General features: G+C 41.8%; 1 protein-coding gene across 3 annotated transcripts in view; it reads left to right on the top strand.

The window, feature by feature from the left end:
- larp1 (La ribonucleoprotein 1, translational regulator) overlaps positions 1 to 22739 on the top strand; it is a 48228-nt gene that overhangs the window by 22021 nt on the left and 3468 nt on the right. The window contains exons 3-20 of one of the 3 annotated variants that reach the window (XM_037119328.1): positions 1192 to 1257; positions 6274 to 6345; positions 9449 to 9605; positions 12169 to 12303; positions 12886 to 13038; positions 14959 to 15121; positions 16311 to 16455; positions 16544 to 16718; positions 16845 to 17026; positions 17559 to 17657; positions 17895 to 18221; positions 20374 to 20497; positions 20920 to 21125; positions 21221 to 21327; positions 21726 to 21883; positions 21993 to 22137; positions 22288 to 22397; positions 22552 to 22679. In XM_037119328.1, coding sequence (XP_036975223.1) covers positions 1192 to 1257; positions 6274 to 6345; positions 9449 to 9605; positions 12169 to 12303; positions 12886 to 13038; positions 14959 to 15121; positions 16311 to 16455; positions 16544 to 16718; positions 16845 to 17026; positions 17559 to 17657; positions 17895 to 18221; positions 20374 to 20497; positions 20920 to 21125; positions 21221 to 21327; positions 21726 to 21883; positions 21993 to 22137; positions 22288 to 22397; positions 22552 to 22679 — 2652 coding nt within the window. The remainder of the gene's footprint in view (positions 1 to 1191; positions 1258 to 6273; positions 6346 to 9448; positions 9606 to 12168; positions 12304 to 12885; positions 13039 to 14958; positions 15122 to 16310; positions 16456 to 16543; positions 16719 to 16844; positions 17027 to 17558; positions 17658 to 17894; positions 18222 to 20373; positions 20498 to 20919; positions 21126 to 21220; positions 21328 to 21725; positions 21884 to 21992; positions 22138 to 22287; positions 22398 to 22551; positions 22680 to 22739) is intronic. The other 2 variants (XM_037119329.1, XM_037119330.1) reach the window with 2 other exon arrangements.

Raw genomic sequence — 22739 nt, 5'->3', positions numbered from 1 at the left:
TGAACTCTAATATTTATAGTATTTGTCAGTGTGTTAGGACGATTTTAATAGACATTTCTTTCAGAAAAACATGCAGATTCATGAATCTTAAAACAAAAGATTAGTGTGTTTAAAAAAAACCCTGCAAGCCACAGTTGAATAGTTCTGTATTTATCTGCAAAACGTGCCTTTTTTTTAAAAACATTCTGAGCAACACCGTGTATTTGCGCTGTAATAATAGAATGTACTCATATAGCACCTTTACAAAGTGCTTTTAGACTCAACAGTTGAGCCAAACAAGGAGGCCTTGTCTAAGTTGAAGTTAAACCAAGAAGGCAACAAACAAAATGTAAAGCACAAAATGTCAACATTTGTAATTGCAAGTAAAATGAATAAAAGTGACAAAACGGCACAGAAAAACAAACAAACATTGCAGATAAAAAGAGAAATAAAAGAATAACATACAGAAAAGGATGATAAGACAACGGATCAGAGGAATTAAAACCAGAGTCACAGATAAGTAAAAGCTTCCTTTATGAAGGTTTTAAAACAGAAATGGCTTCAGAAGTTCAGCTCTTTAATTAGTTACTCAGCTGATAAACCTTTACTTTATTTATGTACTGTGACAGTAAGTACAGTCACACTGCTGATATCTATCTGTCAAGCCTGAAGCTGTGTATCAGCCTCCCTTCACACTTCCTGGAATGTAAATGTTAGTTCCTGGTGAGCCAATGGGCTGTTAGATAAAGCACAGAAACTCTACCCTCCTCCGCGTCATTCACAACTTCCTACCGTTGTTGGGAGACACTCTGCAGTTGTACTCCTCGGTCGTTAACCACACCTTGACCGCAAACTTTTATGACACCTTTGTGTAAACAGCAGAAACGACGGACACAAACGGACACAATCACAGGCAATTCACCGCTTAAGATAATAAGTGTTGACAGCAGGTAAGTTACAAAACAGTGAAGATGAGAATGTGTCAGTATTTTACAGCTGAGCCACTTCACTAAGGGTTGACTTATTCACTTAACTATTTGAAGGTGCAGAATGATTCAATTTTGTTTACACACTTTTATATCTTTCTGCTGTAGTTACAGAATGCAGTAAAGCTTTAATGTGTGATATAATCTGTCCTCATAGTTAACCTGCTGTTACAGTTTCTCTGAAGCTCCTTTTTTAATTCTGCTTTGTTTTTAATTTGTTGCTCAGGTTGGAGACTTTGGCGACGCCAACAGCTGGCCGACCCCAGGCGAGATTGCTACTAAAGACATGCAGGTAGGTGGTGTTTGTTTGAGAAGTGTTGAGTCACAGGCTGATGGATGTGCAGAGGACACACTGATGAAATGGAGGTGGTGTCTGTCATCAAACACTCTGTTACAGTTTAAGACTATTTAGCTGTTTCATGCTTCCTGCAGAGGAGCTAACGAGTTCTCCATACATGCACTCACATGTTCAGTCGGCTGTTGTGAAAGTGTGGAAACCGTTCCCAGAATGAACAGTTTGTTCCACATGTACTCAGACTTCTGTCAGCCTCTTTGCAGCAGCAGCTTTCACTGTACAACAGTAAATCGAAGCTGCAGAGGGAATACACACCGATGTCATCCAAACCGGACACCTTTCTATGTCCCTTTAAGTCGATGCTTTGACGGGAATAGTTGCAGTAAAAGGCTACACAACATCCTTTTTTCGCAGAGAACACATAAGAGGGGATATACGTTTTGAATTTAATCAGTGAGAGAGATCTGCGTTAATAGTGCCTCCGGACCTGGTTGGGATTCATTGTTTTGCTTGTTATCAAGGTTAATAAGGTGGACTGTGTATGATTATAAGTTGAGCTCAGCAGTATGACTTCTCTGGGTCACATTTAAGTGGAAGTTGGAGCGTCTTTATTCTCTGGAATGTGACAAATTTCCCATTGACAGAATATGTAGGCGAGGCAGAGATGGTTGGATCCTCAGAAGCTGGTGTAACTTAGCTGGGATGGTGAACTGTAGAGGACGTTTCCATCCAGTCCTCCCTCACCTGTGTAGTGCGATCAAGAGGCAGAATAGATGGCAGAGATCAATACATGTCCTCTCAGCTGACATATAGACAGACACTTTACATTTTGCTAGCTACCACAACCCACAAGCCAACAGACATGTACAGTTATTTATGATCGAACACCAGTTCAAACATCTTATATTTACCGCTAAAGAACAGTGGCAGGGATGTTCCCTCGGGCCCTGCAGCCTGTTCATCAGCAGCATTAGAGATGAATTTGACTGGTGCCTTATGATAATATTCTGAAAATACACTTGATCAAAACTATCAGAGTAGGATCGATTATTAGTTCTCAAGCTTTGTGCCTGGGGACAGATGCATGAAAGTAGGTTCAGATTTAAAGTTAAATCTGTTGCATATCAGTACTTTGATAGAATATCATAAATTTGTCATCTGTATGTCAACACTGTTTGCTTTCAGGAGCTTGTACGTCTGAATTCTGTATTTGCAAAAGAAAATGAAAAGGAAGCCAATTTCACTGCTGTGTCTGCAGGAGATTGTTGGTTGCAAAAACTCGAGTAAGAGCACAGTGGTCATAACATAATCAAATATGAAGATACTTTTGACTTGATACCTCTGCAGTCATAATATGACAGTACTGGATGTGTGACTTGCTGCTTTCAGAGCTGACAGCAAGCAGGTAGAGACAGAAAAGAAAGAAAGGAAATACTTCTGTTTTTCAGGTTATAACAGTCAGAAACTACATTTAAAAGACTAATTCAACATGTCTGACAACAGAGAGTGAGAAACAGACAATGGTGTTTACACAAAGAGCATCTTAGTAGTTTCAAGTCACAAATTATAATCATCACCAGCCAATCAGAAAGAGCGGCTTAGCCTGTCCTTCCCCACTTCGCTGTTGTGGATGTGTTTAGTTTCCTACAATAGGTATTTTAGCGGTTGTGGCTGTAATTACACAGCAGCTAAACAGCAAGTCCAGACAGAGCAATCTGCTGCTGCTGCTGCTGGCCGACTGCGTCCTCTGGACTGCTCGTTTCTTTTTTTAAAGGACAGAGTTAGTCCAGGCTCACCACCATGGCAAGACCTCTCTGCCAGCTTGGAAACAATACAAAGATGGCCGACATCAATGCAGTGATCAGGCAAAATGCTTCAAGTCAGTCTTAAAAAACCTTTCTGTTAAATGGATGTAAATGTCTCACTGACTGCTGGTATACTAGCTTATTTCACTCTACTCAACCTGTGTTGATATGTCACCATCAAATCTATTAAGTAAATACTGCAGATTCTTTGGTCCAACCAGCAGACCAAAACACAAAGCTTCATCATTTACTATCATAAATAACAAAGAAAGTGAAAATTATCACATGTAATGAAGCTGCACACGTTTGTTCTGTGTTCACTTGAAAATTGACATTTAGCGATTATGAAAATAGTTTGAATCTAAATTTCTTCAACTAATCGTTGCACATCTAATAAACATCTTTAAGTTTTGTTGGTCAAACTAAAGAACATTTTAAGACCTTGTGTTGGACTTTTGGAAGTTGTAATGGGCCTTTTTCACATTCTTTAGACATTTTGCTGATCACGTGGTTAGCCAGTTACTGGGAAAAAAACTGTTATTGTGACTGTTTGCTCTTTTAGGCAAAAGGACAGAAAGATCTAGACCTTTGGGTTCAGGGAGAAATCAAAATAAGGTCTCAGCCTTTAACACCTGTCACATACGAGCTCTACTCCAGTCTAGACCCGCTCAGTTCAGGGGTCCATAGCACCCGTCACCCTACATCCAACATACTGACCCTCTCCACTATATCCCTCGTCCCCCACAGCTGTCTGTTCGCCAGGGGATGCATCTAATTTGTGTCGCCTTACAGTAGCAACAGCATTTAATGACCCTTCAGTGACTTTTTCTATTCCTGATCTCTGGGTGATAGTGTGTCACCGGGAGAGCGACCCTGCTAACCTCCCCTATTTTAGGCACCCAGGTCTGAGAGTACATGCGGGAGAGAGCGTATCCCTGAGCAGGAAAATGTGGGTCACATCATCAGAGCCAGGAATAACCAGCGGGTCAGGTGGCAGAAATCGTAGGTGGGGAGGGGTGGAGTTTGTGGACTGGGGCCAAGGCCTGGGAAGGGATGTCCTTTTAGGGATCCCCTTCATTAAACCACTCATGGATCTGTGCTGCTGCTATTCTTAGGGCGCTGGAGTTCACAGTCCATCACGTAACATTTAAAGCTGTAAATCAATCACTGAATTCCACAGATTATACACGCCGGGAAATAGACACTGAAACCTGATAAAGGAGGGGTTTTTGATTGCAGGGTTTTGTGCTTTAGAGTTTGGTGCTGTGGTTGACGTTAAACCTTAGATTTCATGCAATAGAATATCCAGTTGTCTATTTAAAGATTAAAGTGAGTACATTGAGAGTACATTCATCTGCATAATGATTCCGTTACTTGAATAAGTTAGGTGAGTGCGGATAGAATATTTTAAAGGATAAAGCGCAATTGAGAGGCCTGTTGGTGTGACGGCTGCGTCTATAAATCACGCCTGTGTTGAGTTGGCAGCAGAAAAGCAAGAAGTATTGTAGTGCAGTACATCTCAACACCAGGGCACATACCGCATCAATAATCTGGTCCGGTAGACTTATTAATCAACAGAAAATAAGCATTGATGACAGTTTTCATAATAGGTCTTTAATTAAGTTGGGTTCAGCTTCTCTGATATATGGATGTGTTGATTTGCTTTGCTTTATATCACTGGAACTGTTTATTTTATAGACAAAACAAGTAGCTGATTAATCTAGTCGAAATAAATTAAAGGATAAAATGATGATGAAAATGGCATTAAGTTAGATTTGGCAATCCAAATCTAACTTTCTCCTTGTTACAATTTCTGTGTTTACAATCAAACGTTTGCCTTCTCCATCGACTGGCTTTGTCAAACAATGAGTGCCAGCAGGTTTGTGTTCGTGCAAAGACGCATGTCCACCCATATTTACTGCACACAGGAAATAAAAACAGGTTTTGTGCAGAGACCTTAAAATGTCTTAAATTCTGTTTTAGAAGTTTAAGTCTTCCATTTTGATGTATGTTTAATGCATCTTTATCTTCCTATTATCAAAATGAGACAAGCTCTTCTGTAAAACTCCACATTTGGATTGTCTGTATATTCCATACTTGCATTTAATTCACCATCTTCCACCTAAAACCTGCCTCTCCATAGGGCCACATATATACTGTTACCTTTATACTCACCTGCAGTGCTTGAATGAAAAATGATCTTAAATGGATTCATTTTATGTGCCTGATACCTGCATAAACTTTGAGGGGTAAAGACTCCATAACATGTCTGTTCATCGTCTTCAGTTCATTCATGTTTTGCAGGATAGACTGGTGTGTTTATAGATGGCAATAAAAGCTATTTGTCTTTTTGTCTTGTCAGTTGCCACCTCATTTTGTTGGCTGCTTGATGTCCCGTGTGGAAAGATAATCCATGTAGCCTAGCCTTTATTAGTCGGTTGGTAGTTCGTACTTTACCTGCAGCCATTAATTTCTGATTGTGAAAGTGTAACAGAAGCTTCATCATTACCTTCCTGTGGTGGAAGAATGAATCGGCATCCCTCTGATCTCAACATCACTGTCGACATTTTCTCTGCCGTTACGCCACATCTCCTCATCGATTCAGGAAACGCACTCCACCTCTCACACCTGAGCTTTAAACACACTCTCCTGCTTTAACGGTTCACTTCTGTCATTTCACACTTCACGCCCCTCAAAATAATGTGCTCTTATTCTCATCCGTGCAGAATCGAAAGCAAAATAATGTTTCGCCTAGATGTGATGACAACATTAGCCATGTAACCATTGAGATGATACGGTATCTGCTTAATGAAACCCAGAGGGAGCTCACTTCTTATTATCCACAGCCTGTGCAGCATCCGCTTTTCCGTGTTTGCCGGCAAAAGGAAGAAGTGTAATGCCCTCAGAGGAGCTTTTAAAGGGGCAATAATTAGATTTTTATTCACTCTATCATAACTAAAAATAGCTAGATTATAACTGCGTGGACAGACTCCCTGATAACTTAAAAAAGTCCCCAAACTCTGAAGTATGAAACTCCCTTTTGAAAAACCATTTTAAGCTGCTTAGCAGTAGAGCCTCGTCATTCATGCTTAGTATGTGTACATGTCCTACATACAGTATGGGTGTGTGTGTGTGTGTGCGTGTGTGTGTGTTCATCATGGTCCATCTCATTGTCTTCTCTAAACTGCTCTTCCCTCCCTCTGTTCAGATGGAGGCAGTGACACGGACCGTGTCCTGCCCGCCGACTGTCAGGCAGGTCAGAGACTCATGGAGATTCACTGTAAGTTCAACCTGCAGCCTGTGAAAACTGCAGCCTGCCTGCCTACAAATGATTCCTCTAACCTCTAAAAACTCAACACCTACACAATGAAGTAAACATCATGTTCAGTTGATCTGAAAACTAAATTCTCCTCAGGTCTTTGTGAAGAAACCTCCCATTTGGAAAAAAAAAAGGAAGGAAGTTTTGTGTGTTTTGTTAATGAGGTTTTTTTTCCCAGAAAGAATGCAGGAAGTGGAAGTTAATTAGCCTAGCTTTCAAAAATTAGCACTGCTTAGTCATCCTCGATGCGGTGTTTATCCCACATTAATTAGAGAAGGATTTTAGTTCAAGTGATTTGACACACAAACTGGAGAGAAGGGAAACCAGGTCATACATCTAGAAAATTTCATGGATTACTCAATAGTCTAAAAGTGCAAAACTTGTTTTCATTGTGGTCCTGTATTTAACAGCAGCAGTCCATGTGCAGCATACCGTCATCGGCATCATGTATACAGAAACAGTCAATGTTTTTTGTCATTTTGACCCAATTATATCTCTTAACCCTGCAAGCAACCAAAAGTAGGAGAGATAAGGATCAGAGGCATTGCTGCTAGAGTTCTGAACTTAGTACTTTTAATGGTATTGAACAAATTACATCGGTCGTACCAAGTACCAATTCACAATAAATAAAACCTTGCCGAATTTCAATACCATGTAGCGCAAGTGAAACACAAAATATTAAAGCTAAAGCCTGCACAGTGTTTGTACGCCAAGTTCCCTGCAGTCAGCGCCAGGCTCTTTAGGTTTTGCCATTCAAAAAAGGGTTTAAAGTGAGGCATCATAATTAGCTAGTTGTATAAGTTGTTGCTGAAGATTGCTAGGCTTCTTAAATGTCTTCATTGATGTTAGCTTAGCAAATTACTAGCGTCCTAAATTTCTCACCGACATGTTGTTTAGATTGCTAAAATGGTATGTGAGATTTTTTTTCTAAGTTTGAATCCTGTGTTCAGACGTTATCGAACCCTAATTACTGCCTGCGATCAAAACAAATGCATACTTCAGATAGATTTCATACATGTTCCTTCAGCTTCCCCAAATCATCTCTCTACCAGTCTCATCACATCATTTAGAAAATGTAAACGTTATAATTCACACATCTGCAAGGTTTGAAAGTGTAACAGAATTGCTTGTGCCTCCTCTTTTTGTTTGATGAGACAACAGTGCATGTTTGAAATGGGACATTTCTGATTAGATTAGTTTGAGATATGATTCCTCAATGGCTGGTTGATTGCGTCAAGCTTTGTGGCTGTGTGTATGTGGGCAGAATGGTTTGGGACTTGAAGTGTGTCATACCTCTTGTAACTCGAGTCAGACGCTTTGCATGACTCGTATGCAAACCCCTCAGGAGTGTCAAACTTTGCTGATATGTGTGTCGCTGATAGCTGAGCCGCCGTAGCAGGGATGAGCGGCTGAATTCTGTTTGATTTGAATGAAGTCAGATATCAGCTCTGCAAGCAGAGATAACCAGCGGAGGCAATTCATCTTCTACCCCGTCCTCGTTAGGCTTGACTGGAGGAGAGTGCTTGTACCTTTGTTGCTCTGCTGCACTCAAACATTATAATGAGAACAAACAGAAGTCAGGAGAATGAATATTGTAAACCACATGCAAAGACTACTTTGTCCCAGTCAAAAAGTTTGATCGATGTGAACATAAATAACATCTAGTTATGAATGTCAGAACATTTATATAGTCATTCCACAAATTATACTAACCAGACTGTTGGGTATGGTGTACCTAATGATTCTTCTACTCTATAGATTTATTCAGCTTTACACATTTATTATAGATTATGAAGGCTGCATTTTCTGTTGTGAGTGTCTAGAATATAGAAACGAGTGCAGTCACTGTTGTAAAAGGTTATGATCTGATCGGGAGCACACCTTGTGTTCCCAGCCTCCAATATTCCCTATGTCCTATATTCCCCAGGGTCCTATGTTCCCAAATACACCATGTTCTTGTATATCCCAATGTTCTCGGGGTCCTATATTCCCGATAACATACACAAACCCTCCTGTTTTTGTCTAGCTCATAACTCTAACAATAGTAACATAGGACCTTGGGAACGTAGGAGTGACTCAGCTTTAATCAAGTAAACAGCCACAGTCGACTCTTCGCTAAGGTCGTTGATCTCCCAGAGGTAGACAGAAGACGATTCTAATTTCTATCTGGATGAAATGACCGCTATGGTTAGCAAGTTAAATCAGCCATAGCCAGCTAGCTACTTCAGCTAACACGAAGTCTGAGTTGGCTCATAACATAGCTTCTGGACTGACTCTCCTCCAAAAGACCAGCAGAAGTCTTGGATATGCATTTTCTGGCTTCACACTGTACATGATATCTTGCTGAATGACTTGTGCCAAAGCTAAATGTCACAGGCAAAAGTTTATGGTTTTAGAGAAGCTAAAATATAAAGCATCACCTTATAAACTCTTTGGATACCAAGAATTTATTTTACAAGAGCTTCATTGAAATACAAAGATTGACACGACCAGCATAGATCCACAGTGCCTGCTAGCTGCATCGCTGAGTTAAAGTTGGATAACTTTTTTTAAGTTTTAAGCAATAATATCATAACTTCGCTGACATTGCTGCAGACGTGATGAGCTCTTCATGTCTCTTCTCTGACTAAACACCAATGAAGATGACCTACACAACTCTGATCTCAGCATGAAGCCAAAAAATCCCACAAAAACACCAAAAGTCACTTGAAAACCCAGACTGGATTGAGCAGATTAAGACAGAATTAAACCCCAAACTGGTCACCTCTACTTTTAGAGTTGGGGTCTCAGGCTTTCATTCGGCGTTCAGAGCCCTGTTAATTACAAAAACGATCAACAACATCCAAAAAATGGTTTTGAGATCAGATTGCACTTGGCTTAATCAAAAAATAGTGTGTGAATATGTGAGTATATAAAAAAAATACATATATCTGCTAGGATTTAGCCAGTTTCAGGTTTCCTGTGAAAATGTTATCCAGAGAAGTTTCTGGCGTCTTCCCTTTTTTGAATGACTCTTTGATGGAACTTACCTAAATCTATCTTCTTCATACTGTTTTCCCTCCAGGGCCCTAAGAAGACAACAACAATGACCAAGAAGGAGTCGAAGGAGAAGAGGGAGATCATCGAGGAGAGCAAGGAGAACCTGAAGGCCAAGTCGGACGACTCCGGAGAGGAGAAGAATGGTGACGACGACTCCCAGAAGAACGGGCCGAGGAAAAAAGGTGAGTGCTGCGGCCAAACTTTAGCTTGTAAACAACATAATTTAAGAGTCGAGTACACTTGAGATTGGCTGTACTTGGAGTTTTTATTAAATGTCAGCCATTCGGAGGATTTTTGACTGAGGTACACACGTGTGAGCAAAACAGCCTGGAACACATCTGTATTTTTTAAATTTAATTGAACTTTTTGCCTCTAGAAGCATTTTGTAAAAGAGGCATTTATTATTGTTGGCTCTTTTGAAAATGTAATGAAAACACTCCAGTCATGACTTGGGTGGTTTCTGTGGTATTGTCTCACTTCATCGTCTGTCTGAGTGGGTTTCTTTTTCTTTTTTTTTTTTTTTTGGTCACAAAAAAATCCCAATTTGTTGATAGTGATATGACTAACTTTAACCTGGAAAAAATGATGTATGCTTCGTAGAAACTGAAAGAAAGGATGCAGTGACGCATGGACACAATTAGCTGAAGTACTCGTCTGATTAAACACACTGTGCTGACGTGAAGAGCATCACCAGTAACAGAGAGAGCAGACATCCATTTCTGAGCCAGTGATGGCATGTAGTCAAGCTACTTTACTTGGATAAATTTAAGGAGTTACCTCAAAGATTTACCCATTTTCCACTTCTATAAACCTCCACTCTGTCCACATTTTGGTGGGAAATTTTGTTCTTTTAACACCAATACATTTATTTTTGTTAACATCAGTTACAAGTGACTTTGCAGATTCAGATTATTCAGTGGTAATAAGTTTATCAGCCATTCTTTCTTACATTTGCTGCAGTTTTATTCAGATTTAACCTGCAGCCGTGCTGTAGAAGTGATGAGCACTTCATGTCTCTTCTCTGACTGAACATCAATGGAGAGAACATTTTCACAACTCTGATCTCAGCATGAAGCCAAAACAAACAAGCAAACATGAATTGCTTGAAAAGACTATAAAACATTATAGAAGCTTCCCTCATCACACAAATGGTCAACAATGTGACTTTGGTACTGTTGCTGGAAGGATTTTGGGCTGGTCTGAAGTTCTGGACGGCCATCTTGCTGTTTGAGTGATTCCACAATCTGATTATCCAAATTGCTGCTGTCAAAATATCCAATATTGCGGTGCTTTCCTCTCTTTATTCGCTCCCTCCTTCTCTCACCTACTCAGTCTGCAGACAGACACAGGGCCACGTCACTTAAAACTGGCTGTCATTTCCCTCTCTCCCATTGCATGTGGTATCTGTCACACACTCACCCACACAATCGCACAACACCCCTTCAACCAGCTGTTATGTTCAGCAGCAGATCACTGGTGCACCCTGCTGGTTGGCAGAGGTACTGCAGGAGACTCTGTGCTGTTGTAGGGAATTTTAGACTTGTGCAGTAATGATCCTGATATCTCTGAACTAAAGTTGCACATTTGACATAACTGACTACTAAATTATGTAAAAATCAGCTGCCATCTAGTTCATAAAGGTGCTGCCATATCCCCCTAAAACAATTTGACTGGTAAAATGTTGAAAGTGGACAACTGGAAACATACCACTCACTGTATCCTGAAGGCAATGTGTCTTCCTTTCTCTCTGTTTTATAAACTGATATTAGAAAGGTTTAGCATTTTTATTTCCAGTATTTTGTCTGTTGTAGCCAAACAATCAGCCAGTAAGAGTTTGATTTCTCATGAGTTTGGCTGAAGGCAGAAGTACATTAATCCTCAGAGTAACAAGCCAACCTTGCCCTTCACATGGTCAGTATAAAGATCCAGAGTTCTCTGCAGCCAGTTTGTGGTTAGTTTTTAACCTCAAAGCCATAAAGATTGTTTTGACTGGCTGGAAAAATACCTCAGATATATCAAGTTTAAAGGCATTTGAGGCAGAAAATAAACAATATTATTGCCAAAGGTTCACCTTAAACGCTACTATCTTTTCAATACAAATTTTGCCTCTAAAGGAGCAATAAAAAAGTCAGATTATGATCATGTGAATGGTGAAATGAAAAGTTTAAAGTGATTCCGGCAGACTGCGATCACTTGAGGCAGAAACTGACACATTTTTCATTTTTCAGCGTTTCCCTGTGGTATTAATGACGTCGTTAGCAACATGGCTGCGACTAACAGCCAGACCACTGTCAAAAGCAAGAATCCCAATTTGACCAAGAGATCCCAGTGTCAGGTCTATGATAAGGCAGAGTTTTAATTTTATTACAGATCTAGTTGGAATAATGCTGGTTTGGATTAGAGTGCCACTATTATGAGGAACACATATCAGCGGATCTCCACTGAGTGAATGTCCGTCAGCTCACTCTTCTTTCACCTCAGTTTCTGTCCTCTCCTGTTTTGCCTCCTCCTCACAGTTATTCCAGTTGTTTCACTGTTACCTGTGGATAGTGACTGGGTGAAACAATGCCTCTTCCTGTTTTGGTTGTTTCATGGCTTCCTTCGTCATTACACTGTGCAATCAGCAGGCCCTTTTTTTTAAACTTCAGAATGACAAGTTAAAGCAAAAGGAGTTCTAGTTTGATGATTAAATGAATCCTTGTGCATCTTTTTCAAACCGTTTCCTCTCCATGTGGTTACAAACAGGAAATAAGCAGAAGTGGGTCCCCCTGATGATTGAGGTGAAGTCCGAGGGTCCGAGGGAGCGCTCGGCCTCCAGGAACAACAGCAGACAGAACGAAAACCCCCGCCTGCCTCCCAACGCCAGGAACGACCTCAGAGGTCAGTCTATGATGTCATCGCTGTGCATTGGCATCACTGTGAGCCACAGTGATGCAGCATGTGTTCAGGTTTCTTACTGCAGGTGACGGCTTTAATTGCCAAGATTTTTATTATTTTTTTTTTTAAAGCTTGTTCCGTTGGATTTGTGTTAACATGCGACAACAGGTTTGAATTTGCACTTCTGGATGTGTCAGCGTTGCCGCATGTGTAGCTGTTAACCTATTGGTACACATCGGTTGAGACAGCATGCATGACTCAGCAGCAGGATGTGGAGAGATCTGTATGTGCTCCTGCTAATCTGCTACTTCTGCTTTGATAGCTCGGCTCTTTAAATGTACAGGGTATAAATAACTGTGTTTCTTCTTTGCTGAGGAAACAAAATGTGTTCTGCAGCTAAGAGGACATTTCATGTCTGATCTGCTGATGTGCGAATGATTCTGAGTTTAAAATAACTTCCTACAGCAGTACAGGATTATCTCCAGTTAAAAGTTCCCTTTTGCTTTCACAACTGTGTTTGCTTCAAAACTGCTGTTTATATTAGGTGTTTTTGTTCTGACGGAGAGGTTGTGTGTTTCCCCACAGACTGGCACAGTCAAAAGTACGAGCGTGAGTGGCGCGACGACCACGACGAGGTGTCCAGTGTGAAGAGCGAGGGAGCGCCGTTCCGCGGAGGGTTCAGAGGTCGCGGACGCGGGAGAGGAAGAGGTCGGGGACGAGGCAGAGGTGGTGCAAGAGGTATGTGGACAGTCAGAAGTGAATGTGAAGGGCTAAAAATACAACTTAATAAGTTGTCTGTCTTAAGAAATGTTTAAAAAAAACAGAACTTTCTTTTTTCGTCTGTTATGTGGTCGTCAGCCTTATTTCCTGAAACGACACTGCTGCTTGTGTGTCTGCAACTAATTGAAACTTATAGTGTCAGTTCATTTTCTATATGTATATAACACAACAGATCTGCAAGAAAGGATCACAATTGATAGTCACAGTTTAGTCAGTGAGGTCTAACCTGCAGCCGTGCTGTAGAAGTGATGAGCACTTCATGTCTCTTCTCTGACTGAACATCAATGGAGAGAACATTTTCACAACTCTGATCTCAGCATGAAGCCAAAACAAACAAGAATTGCTTGAAAACTTGTGAGATTAAGACCATAAATCTGCCATCGGTCTTTCTTAATTACACAGATGATCAACAGTGTGACTCTGGTACTGTTGCTGGACTTCCACATCCCTGATCTCAGCACTGAAGATTGAAGCATTAAAGCTAAAGATTCAACAAATAAATAACTAAATAAATAAAATCGCTCAAACCTGTGTTCTCAGTTCCGGCAAGGGGTTTTCATATTCCCCAAAATGTCAAACCTACTCTTTAAAATACACTCTAACCCAAAGGAGCTTTTACCTTACCTGCCTGACTAATTCAAGCAGTTTTGACAAAATAGTTTCCAGCCAGTATGAACAGCTGTCCAGTTTTGTGCAGTTTTGGCTGTCATTTAGCTGACTCTGCTCTCAGACTGGGTGGTTGGTGTCCCTGAAATCTGGCCCCACAGAGTCTACAGTGAAAACAGTAAAAGTGCAATAACAACCAGAGAGTACTGGAATGACAGGAAGGCCTTGGATTCAGCAGGAGAAGCAGGTTTCCCCGAAGGCGTGTTGGTTTTGGCAGGGTTCTCCCTCTGTCCTCCCTGTTGTTCAACCGCTTCCTGCATATTGTCTTCGCTCACCGCCCCCACCTCCTCTCACTCACTCTTCTCTGTTTGCTGCCTCCTCCTTCTTCACTCCCCTCACAAGACTGGAGTAGAGAAGTCACTTTTGAAAAGCAAACAAGGATTACAAATAACCTGGAGGAAGAAATGAGAGCGATTTGTCCAGTTTTGTCTCCTTGAAGACACGTTGTTGACTCTCAACAGTGCTGAAGTAACAGTCGCGTAACACTGAATCAGATTAACTGTGTTTCTTGTGTATTTGCACAGCTCTGCATGTGTGTGCTCCTACACAGTGACACACACATTCTGTATTTTTCAGTGGTTGTATTCATTCTTTAAGACTGAATCATAATCACAGGAGCTGCAGTTTACTCTTCATGCTCTTGTAAAGAGAACAAGTTGATAGCTTTCCCACAACGGTTCCTACAATTTTTAAATTCAAACAAATTTTGCAGTTATCAGCTCTGTTTTCGACATGAATGGTTTGACCCGTGTCTTAACAATTTGGGTAATTTAGCCATGTGTAGTTTAATTCAAAACTAATTTAGTGACATTAGAATAAGAACATGATGTTTGCTCCATGTTTACTTGGTTCAGTGGAGAAATACTTACTAGTGAAGAAAGAGACGTGAAAACTGGAGCTGCAGTGAGAAGTGGATCAAAAGAAAATCAGTTGCCATCTCTTTTGATAATCTGTCAGTTTCAAGCAAATTGTTAAAGGTTTGGTGGTTCCAGCTTATGAAATCTGGAATGTAGAGTCTGTTGGAATTGGACTGTTGGTTGGACCAAAGATTAATTGGTTACTTAGTGAAAATGAAAATAATCATTAGTAAAGGCCTAATGAAAACAATAGCTGGATGACAAGGAGCAGAAAAACTGATAACCACTGTCAAACTCTCTGAAGAGAATTAAAATATTGTCTGTCCATCTAACTGACTGTCTCTGTCCCTTCAAGGCCAATACGACTACAACTATGGCTACAAGTCCTACGATATGAAAGACGGCCCGTACGGACAGAAGTTTGGCAACACGGTGACCTACTACTATGACAACATGAGTAGCAACGACCTTTTCTCCGTCGATCAGGACCTGCTGAAGGACTACATCAAGAGGCAGATGTAAGGATAACAAATACAGGAGTTTCTCCCAGTCAGACTGAATATGCAGACGTGCTGTAGAAGTGATGAGCTCCTCATGTCTCTTCTCTGACTAAACATCAATGGAGAGAACTTTACCAACTCTGATCTCAGCATTGAAACAGAACAAAGTAAAACACTCGAAGCTTTATTCATTCAGGTATTAACTTGATCACATTTCCTGTGTGAGTTAGAAAATAATTAAATGAATCTGCTGCAGTTTGTTCAGTTCAGTTGATCTTTGGTCGTCTTTCGTAACCAGCTACAGAAAAGACAACAAGCTTGCCATTTGATCACGAAGCGGTTTAGCTCAGGGTATCTGCACTACTGGAAAATTCCTGATAAGCACTGAATTTATTATCTGAAAAGAAAGTTGAAAAGGTCTTGCCTGCAGTAGGAAGTGATGTTGGGCATAAAAGGGTTTTGCTCAGTGTGGGTGTTAATCTGCTGCACAGCTCAGAGAGGGCTTTAAAAGTCTTAAATTGAATTTGGCAACTTCTGCAGAAACCCTTTTGATACGGTTTTAGATTTGATGATTTCAGATTCAGTTTATTTCTGGTTCTTATCAAATCCTTGATTACATTTTTGTCACATTATTTAAACAATAGAAGAAGCCGAAATATGATCAGAGCAAAAACTAAACTTTCAATTCAGGAGATCTTTGCCATCACAAGCAGTTGGTTGCCATAAATAAGAATATGCATCTCGACTACATTTTGCATCTCACATTTCGCAGTCAGTGTTAACGAGTAAAGACACGTTGTGTTGACACGGTAGATTTTTTTTTGGCACCTAACTGAAGAAGCTTAACAGTTTCCTCGTGTGCACTCAGTGCCCTCTTCAGTTTCAATCTGTATCAAGTTACTCCAAGACTTTGAAATCCTCTCAGATATTCTGCTCTTGATTAGTGGTTCCTTTTTTTAAGGAATTTGGTTACATGTGAAACACTTGAAGTCGGTTTGCAGTGTTTTTCCTGAGTGTTTTCGATCATATTAATGCAGCCCTGTGCTTCTCACTTCACTTAATTGTCTTTGTTTTACTCACTTTTGTCTTCGTCTTGAGTTTGCATTAGTTGATGGGAGAAGTGAGAAAACTCCAGCAAACGGCAGATTTGTCAGAATATTCTGGATGATGCTGACCAGGTGTTTCGCTGTCTCTCTGCCACCTGTAGTGAGTACTACTTCAGTCTGGACAACCTGGAGCGGGACTTCTTCCTGCGGAGGAAGATGGATCAGGAGGGCTTCTTGCCCGTCGGACTCGTCGCCAGTTTCCACAGAGTGCAGGCCCTCACCACCGACGTCAACCTCATTCTGGAAGTAAGCACATTTCTGCCACTCCTTGATTCGTCTTACGTATTTCTGTCATCGCACTGATCAACCAACTCACCAACATCTCCCCTGTCAGGCTTTGAAGGACAGTAAGGAAGTGGAAGTGATTGACATGAAGATCCGTCGTAAGGTGGACCCAGAGAAGTGGCCCCTGCCGGGCCTGAACATGCCGAACCAGACCCACACCGACTTCTCTCAACTCATCAACTGCCCCGAGTTTGTCCCGAGACAGCTGACCGAGGAGCCCAGAGGTGAATCTTCCTCAAATCTACTTTAATGATCAACCTGATTTGTTCCCTGTCTAGATTAAAAACTATATTTTTTCTGCAAATAAACTTAATATTTTCTTTACGTCATCATATAAAATGTGTCTGCAGGGTCTCCCAGAGCCTCCACACCAGTAAAGCATAAGACCAAGACTGATTCAGACATCTCCAACCTCAAGACGATGCCCAAGGGCCTCTCTGCCAGCCTCCCCGACCTGGACTCAGAGTCCTGGATCGAGGTCAAGAAGAGACCCAGACCCTCTCCGGCCAGACCAAAGGTCAGCACAGAGAAGGTGACACTCAGGAAAACACACTCACCATTTTCAGTATTTCATCCAGTGACTTCACATGGACAACGATGCCGTGTGGCCACTTGGAAACGGAAACGTGTTGCTGTGAAGTCATTGATGAGAGGGAGTTCTCCTTGACTTTATCATTTGATTTTAAAATGATAAGACAAAGTAGATTCTAAAAATAAATCTGCTTTAATCAAATTATCTTCCTAAATTAAACAATATTATTCCTGAAACATCTGACCTATAGATAATTTAAGTATGAAATGTTTGTATATGAATAGGTTTTATAAATGAGTTATTAAATTTTGGTACTTTGATATTACAGTACAGTGAATTTAATCTTTGCAGCCATGTGCACCTTTCTTTATCATCAGCATCAAACTACATTTGAATAAGTTTACCTTCTCTTCATCTTATTATAAACATTTAATGTCGGTGCATCTCCTCCTATCTGTCTTAACCTCTTTGCTCACCTTCCTCCTCCTCTTCCTCCTCCTCCTGCGTGGCTGGTGTTGATTGACTGACGTAGGCCCCATCGTTGGAGCAGCGGAAGGAAAAGGACGACTTGGTTCGCTCCCCGCTGCCGCTGCCTGGCTCCTCGCCCTCCCCTGCGACCTCAGGAAATAAGGTGAACAAGAAATTATGTTTAAATCAGGAGTAAAACTTTGGATTCATTTGCTTTTCTTTTTAGAGCTGCAGCAGATGTTTTTATCTCTTTTATTTTGTCAATTAGTCCTTTACTTTTAGTGTCTCAAAATTGGACTAAAACTTGGAAAATGAATTTCCAACAATAGCAGCAACTCCTCTAGATCTAAATAATGAACACAGACAATCAGTTAATGCTGTCTGATAAATGATGTTCCAGGAGGGAGCGGAGCAAGACGAACCTGAGGAGCTCGACTTCATGTTCGACGAGGAGATGGAGCAGATGGACGGGCGGCGTAACACCTTCACCGACTGGTCGGACGAAGAAACAGACGGTGAGATCGATGACCAGGACGTCAACAAGATCTTGATTGTGACGCAGACGCCGCCGTACCTGAGGAAGCACCCGGGCGGCGACCGCACGGGACACCACACGTCGCGCGCCAAGCTGTCCAGCGAGCTGGTCAAGGTGATCAACGACGGACTCTTCTACTACGAGCAGGACCTGTGGGACGACACGTACGAGCCCGAGTACGCCACCATCAAGGTGAGGTCATGTTTTATTGAGGGATTATTCAAGGTGAAAGTGCTCTCTGTGAAACAATCGCTGCTGAGAGACCCTCAGCCTCCAAGACGTTCCCATGAAGTCAATATCATGTGTCTTGCTCCATATCTCACCTTTATGCCAGAACCGGGCCAAAAAAGTCATTCTGTAGGAATTTTAAAGGTATTTTAGAGTTTGTAGCTTCCTGGAAATTCATCAAAAATGTTGATGTCTTGTCCTGCAGTTAGGGGCTGATATACAATTTGGGTCTAATAAATGCTCCCCTAACTTTATGGATCTAAAGAGGACCGCTGCCATAGTGTTGCTTGGGATGTATGGAGTTTCCTGGTAGACAGGCCGCTTTGTTTGTGCTATGTAAAGTTAGCTGCCGTTAGTTACCTCAGCGCTGTATTTCCTGTCATCATACTGGCCTTCTTCTTCTCTGGGGCTGCGTTCTGTCCCAGTCTGCCCGTGTTCAGGGGAAGCTGCCAGTTGGGGAGAGTCAGAACCAAGGGAGGCAGGGCCTGATCTACATTCTGCACTACTGGCTGCTGCCTGTTTTTTACAGGAAACGTGTAACTTTGCCAAAGCAAATATTATATTAATAGCAGTTTCATGGGGGGTTAAGCAACATTTCTAGCGTAGGATCCAGAGACTGGGAACCGTTCTCTTCAACTCAGGCACCACGCTCTAAATTTAGTTCCAGGCGCGATATTTTACCCCTAGTCTGTATGTCAGCATGGAGATACCACAAAATCTGATTATATAAGAATGTTTGTGCTTCATGCAGCACTCAGTTTGGAAATATTTTATAATGCTAGTAATTGAAAACAGCTCAGTGAACCCAGTCAGCAAAAAGCAAGACAAACAACCAGAGGAGCCATTTTTTTTTCCATAGATTTTTAGTAATTTATTATTATTGTTGTTGTCGTTGTTGTGGTTGTTATTGTTTGCTGTTGTTATTATGACCTTTTTCATTGTTTCGATAGTACAGCTGAAGACAGGAAATAGGATTAGAAGTGGGGCTGGCACGCAGCAAAGGGTCACAGGTTAGATTTGCCCAAAGGTCTTTATTATTGTTTCGCACTGTTAAAATGACAAATTGACACAGTTGATATTGATTTTATACAGAAAAACAAATAAATGCTGCAAACCACATGTCATATGTAGTTGACTTAAAGGGGGAAAAATAGGATGTTTTACACAGAAAATCTGTGAGAGAGCTTCTGATACAAAACAGAGCGATTTACTGTGTCACGTCACAACTCGCCGTCGGCTCTTCTGACAGCTTCCACATTACGTCACTGTCAGATTGGAGCTGTTTCTGTCCAAGGCCAGACGATGAGTCGATTTACTCCCCTTCGGTTGGAGCTGTTTCTGGACATGGAAACCCGACACAGAACAGAAAGTTTGCTTTGTTTTGTTGTCATCGCTACCTATTGTAGCATTGTTGTGCTCTTTGTGGGAGCTTCACGTGCTCGCCAGCACACGTCCAGCTGCGTGTGGAACAGAGGACGCTTGTTTATAAATAAACCCCCACATACAAGGCCTCGGCCTGAGGGGTCGAGCTGCAAGGGGGGAGGCAAAGATGGACGGCCGAAGATGCGAGGATACTTGGTGGAGGGACAGGACGAGCGTGAGTCGCGTATTTCCCAGGACCCGTTCACAAGACTTGTTGTGTGTTTATAGAAAGATTTTGAAAACAGGAGAGCAGCAGTTACTGTTTTGTTATCAGGAGTTGTTCACTGTGGAAAGTTCAGGGTTTGTGTGGTGACGTAAAGCAGCTGGTTGGTGTCAGATCAGTAAGAGACCTCAACATGAGGGTGAAAAGAGTGTTTTTGGCAGCCATGTTTTGTTGCTACATCTCGATCTCCAGATTGATGCAGATCAGGTCGGTGTTGGATCAAGTGTTAACAGCGTCTTTAAATTTTGGCACCACCTGCAATTGTGTTTATTATTTTTGTTTATTTAAAGGGCTGAAATTCTGTTAAATGTCTCTTAATTTATGTCACATGTCCACGCTTATTGATATCTTTAAAAGGCCTGAAAACCCTTTTTAATCATTGATCATTAAGCCAAAGTAAACTAAAACCGACAGGTATTTTCATACTAGAGTTATCATGATGCCTAATTTTCAATCTTTTCATTTTTACAGCAAGAGGTGGAGAACTTCAAGAAGGTCCACCTGATCAGCCGCGAACAGTTCGACTGCCTGACACCTGAACCCCCCGTCGACCCCAACCAGGAAGTCCCTCCAGGACCCCCAAAACCCCAGCAGAGTAAGGACACTAAAACACACAAAATCACATAAGAGAACAGAAACAAAACAAACAAATTGTGTTATAGAGCTCCTGACCTGCAGGTCTCGACCCCTCCACAGGACACAGAGACAAAACTGAGAGGTCACAAAATGACTGACAGGACAGGAAAGATGACAATAGATGCATAAATAAAAATAAAAAAAATGGACTTTTCTCTAATCTTTTATAGATTCTTCTAAAGAACAGTATAAAACTGAAGACTTTTGCCTCCAAAAATTAATCAAAACCCCATTTTCTGAGAGAAATCAAGGGTTAAAAAACCTCCAATACTCGTCTCCATTTTAAGAAGGCCGTCCTTATATTACTGAATAAAAATTAGAAGTAAAATACAATACTTGTGTGTGTGTGTGTGTGTCTCATCTCTTCCCTCGTGTCCTCAGTCCCCACAGACGCTCTGGCGAACAAGCTGTTCGGTGCCCCTGAACCCTCCTCAATAGCTCGCTCGCTCCCCACTACCGTGCCTGACTCGCCCAACTACCGCAGTGCCCGGACGCCCCGCACGCCTCGCACGCCTCACAGGAAGGACCAGACCATGACGCCGCGCTTCTACCCAGTGGTGAAGGAAAGTCGACCCGTAGATGCCAAGGTAAGATGGCTGCCGTGTGAGAACAGAACATTATCCACCACGCTGAGCAAACATTTGTAGCACTAAACATTTAAATTTTCTCTGTGACCCTTCAGACGCCCAGGAAGAGGAAGACCCGACACAGCTCCAACCCGCCCATGGAGTGTCACGTGGGCTGGGTGATGGACTCCAGAGAGCATCGCTCCCGTACTGCTTCCGTCAGGTGAGACTCGCTGCTCTGAAGTTTTCCTCTGGACTCTACCAAAACTGACCTGAGCTGTTGAGTATTACAAGATAGTATTGTTGAGTTTCTCTGGATTTTAATCAGTGATGAAAAAAGGTTTTTATTCATTCCAACAGGCAGAAAATGATCTGAATAACTCCTTTTGTGGGCTTTTGATGTCTCTTTGATTACTGTAGTATTTCTAACATTTTTTAAGTACATGTGGTATTTAAGTTGATACACAAAGTCCAAACGGAACCATCAGTCTTTCTCCATTTTGGTGAAAACTCTGACAAGATATAAATGCAGGACACATTTCAAAGAAAGAAAAACATCTGCAGGATATTTTGTTTATTTTCGTGGTTGTTCTCACTCTCTGTTCTCCTCCTCCCCCTCAGCTCTAACGCCAGTCCGTCAGAGGGCACCCCTGTCCTGGGTAACATCGGCTGCACGCCTCAGTCCCTCCCCAAGTTCCAGCACCCATCACACGAGCTGCTCAAGGAGAACGGCTTCACGCAACATGTTTACCACAAGTACCGCAGGCGCTGCCTCAATGGTACAAACATCTCCACCTCTTCCTCATTTGATCATTTACTTTATATATAAATAAATACTGTCATAATTTATTTGTAAGTAAATCTTTCTCCTTTCTTGTCCAATCACAGAGCGGAAGCGGCTGGGAATCGGCCAATCCCAGGAGATGAACACACTGTTCCGCTTCTGGTCGTTTTTCCTGCGAGATCACTTCAACAGGAAGATGTACGAGGAGTTCAGACAGCTGGTGGTCGAGGACGGGAAGGAAGGATACAGGTAAGAACCTGCGATGGCAGCTGGTTACACAGCCATATGTTGGTTTGTATCTCAGCTAGCTTCAATTCCATTTCTCATCTATCCATTTTGTTTTCCGGTGCTCAGTTCGCTCTAATTGTTTACCTCAACATATTTGTGTGTGTGTCACAGGTATGGTTTAGAGTGCCTGTTCAGGTACTACAGCTACGGTCTGGAGAGGAAGTTCAGGCCAGACATCTTCAAGGACTTCCAGGAGGAGACCATGAAAGACTACGAAGCTGGTGAGAGTTCCTGAGAAACACACTGCACAGATCAGAGGAGACAAACCAACAAACTCATTAAAACACAAACATGAGCTCAGCTGGAAGCCCCCAGCATCAGGCTCATATGAAACACTGGGTCTGACTTTGCTCTTTTTCTGTCTCGTGTCCTCAGGCCAGCTTTACGGACTGGAGAAGTTCTGGGCCTTCCTCAAATACTCCAAAGCCAAGACCCTGGAGATCGACCCCAAGCTGCAGGAGTGCCTGAGCAAGTTCAAACGTCTGGAGGACTTCAGAATCGATGTGAGTAGAAAACTGCTTAAATCTGAAAAGCACATTTGGTATTTATTTGAAACACATCTC

Source organism: Acanthopagrus latus, chromosome 13 (assembly GCF_904848185.1).
Source record: "Acanthopagrus latus isolate v.2019 chromosome 13, fAcaLat1.1, whole genome shotgun sequence".
NCBI classification, from domain to species: Eukaryota; Metazoa; Chordata; class Actinopteri; order Spariformes; family Sparidae; genus Acanthopagrus; species Acanthopagrus latus.
The sequence above is the reverse complement of the archived record's forward strand: the minus strand, read 5'-3'. Positions and strand labels throughout refer to the sequence as shown.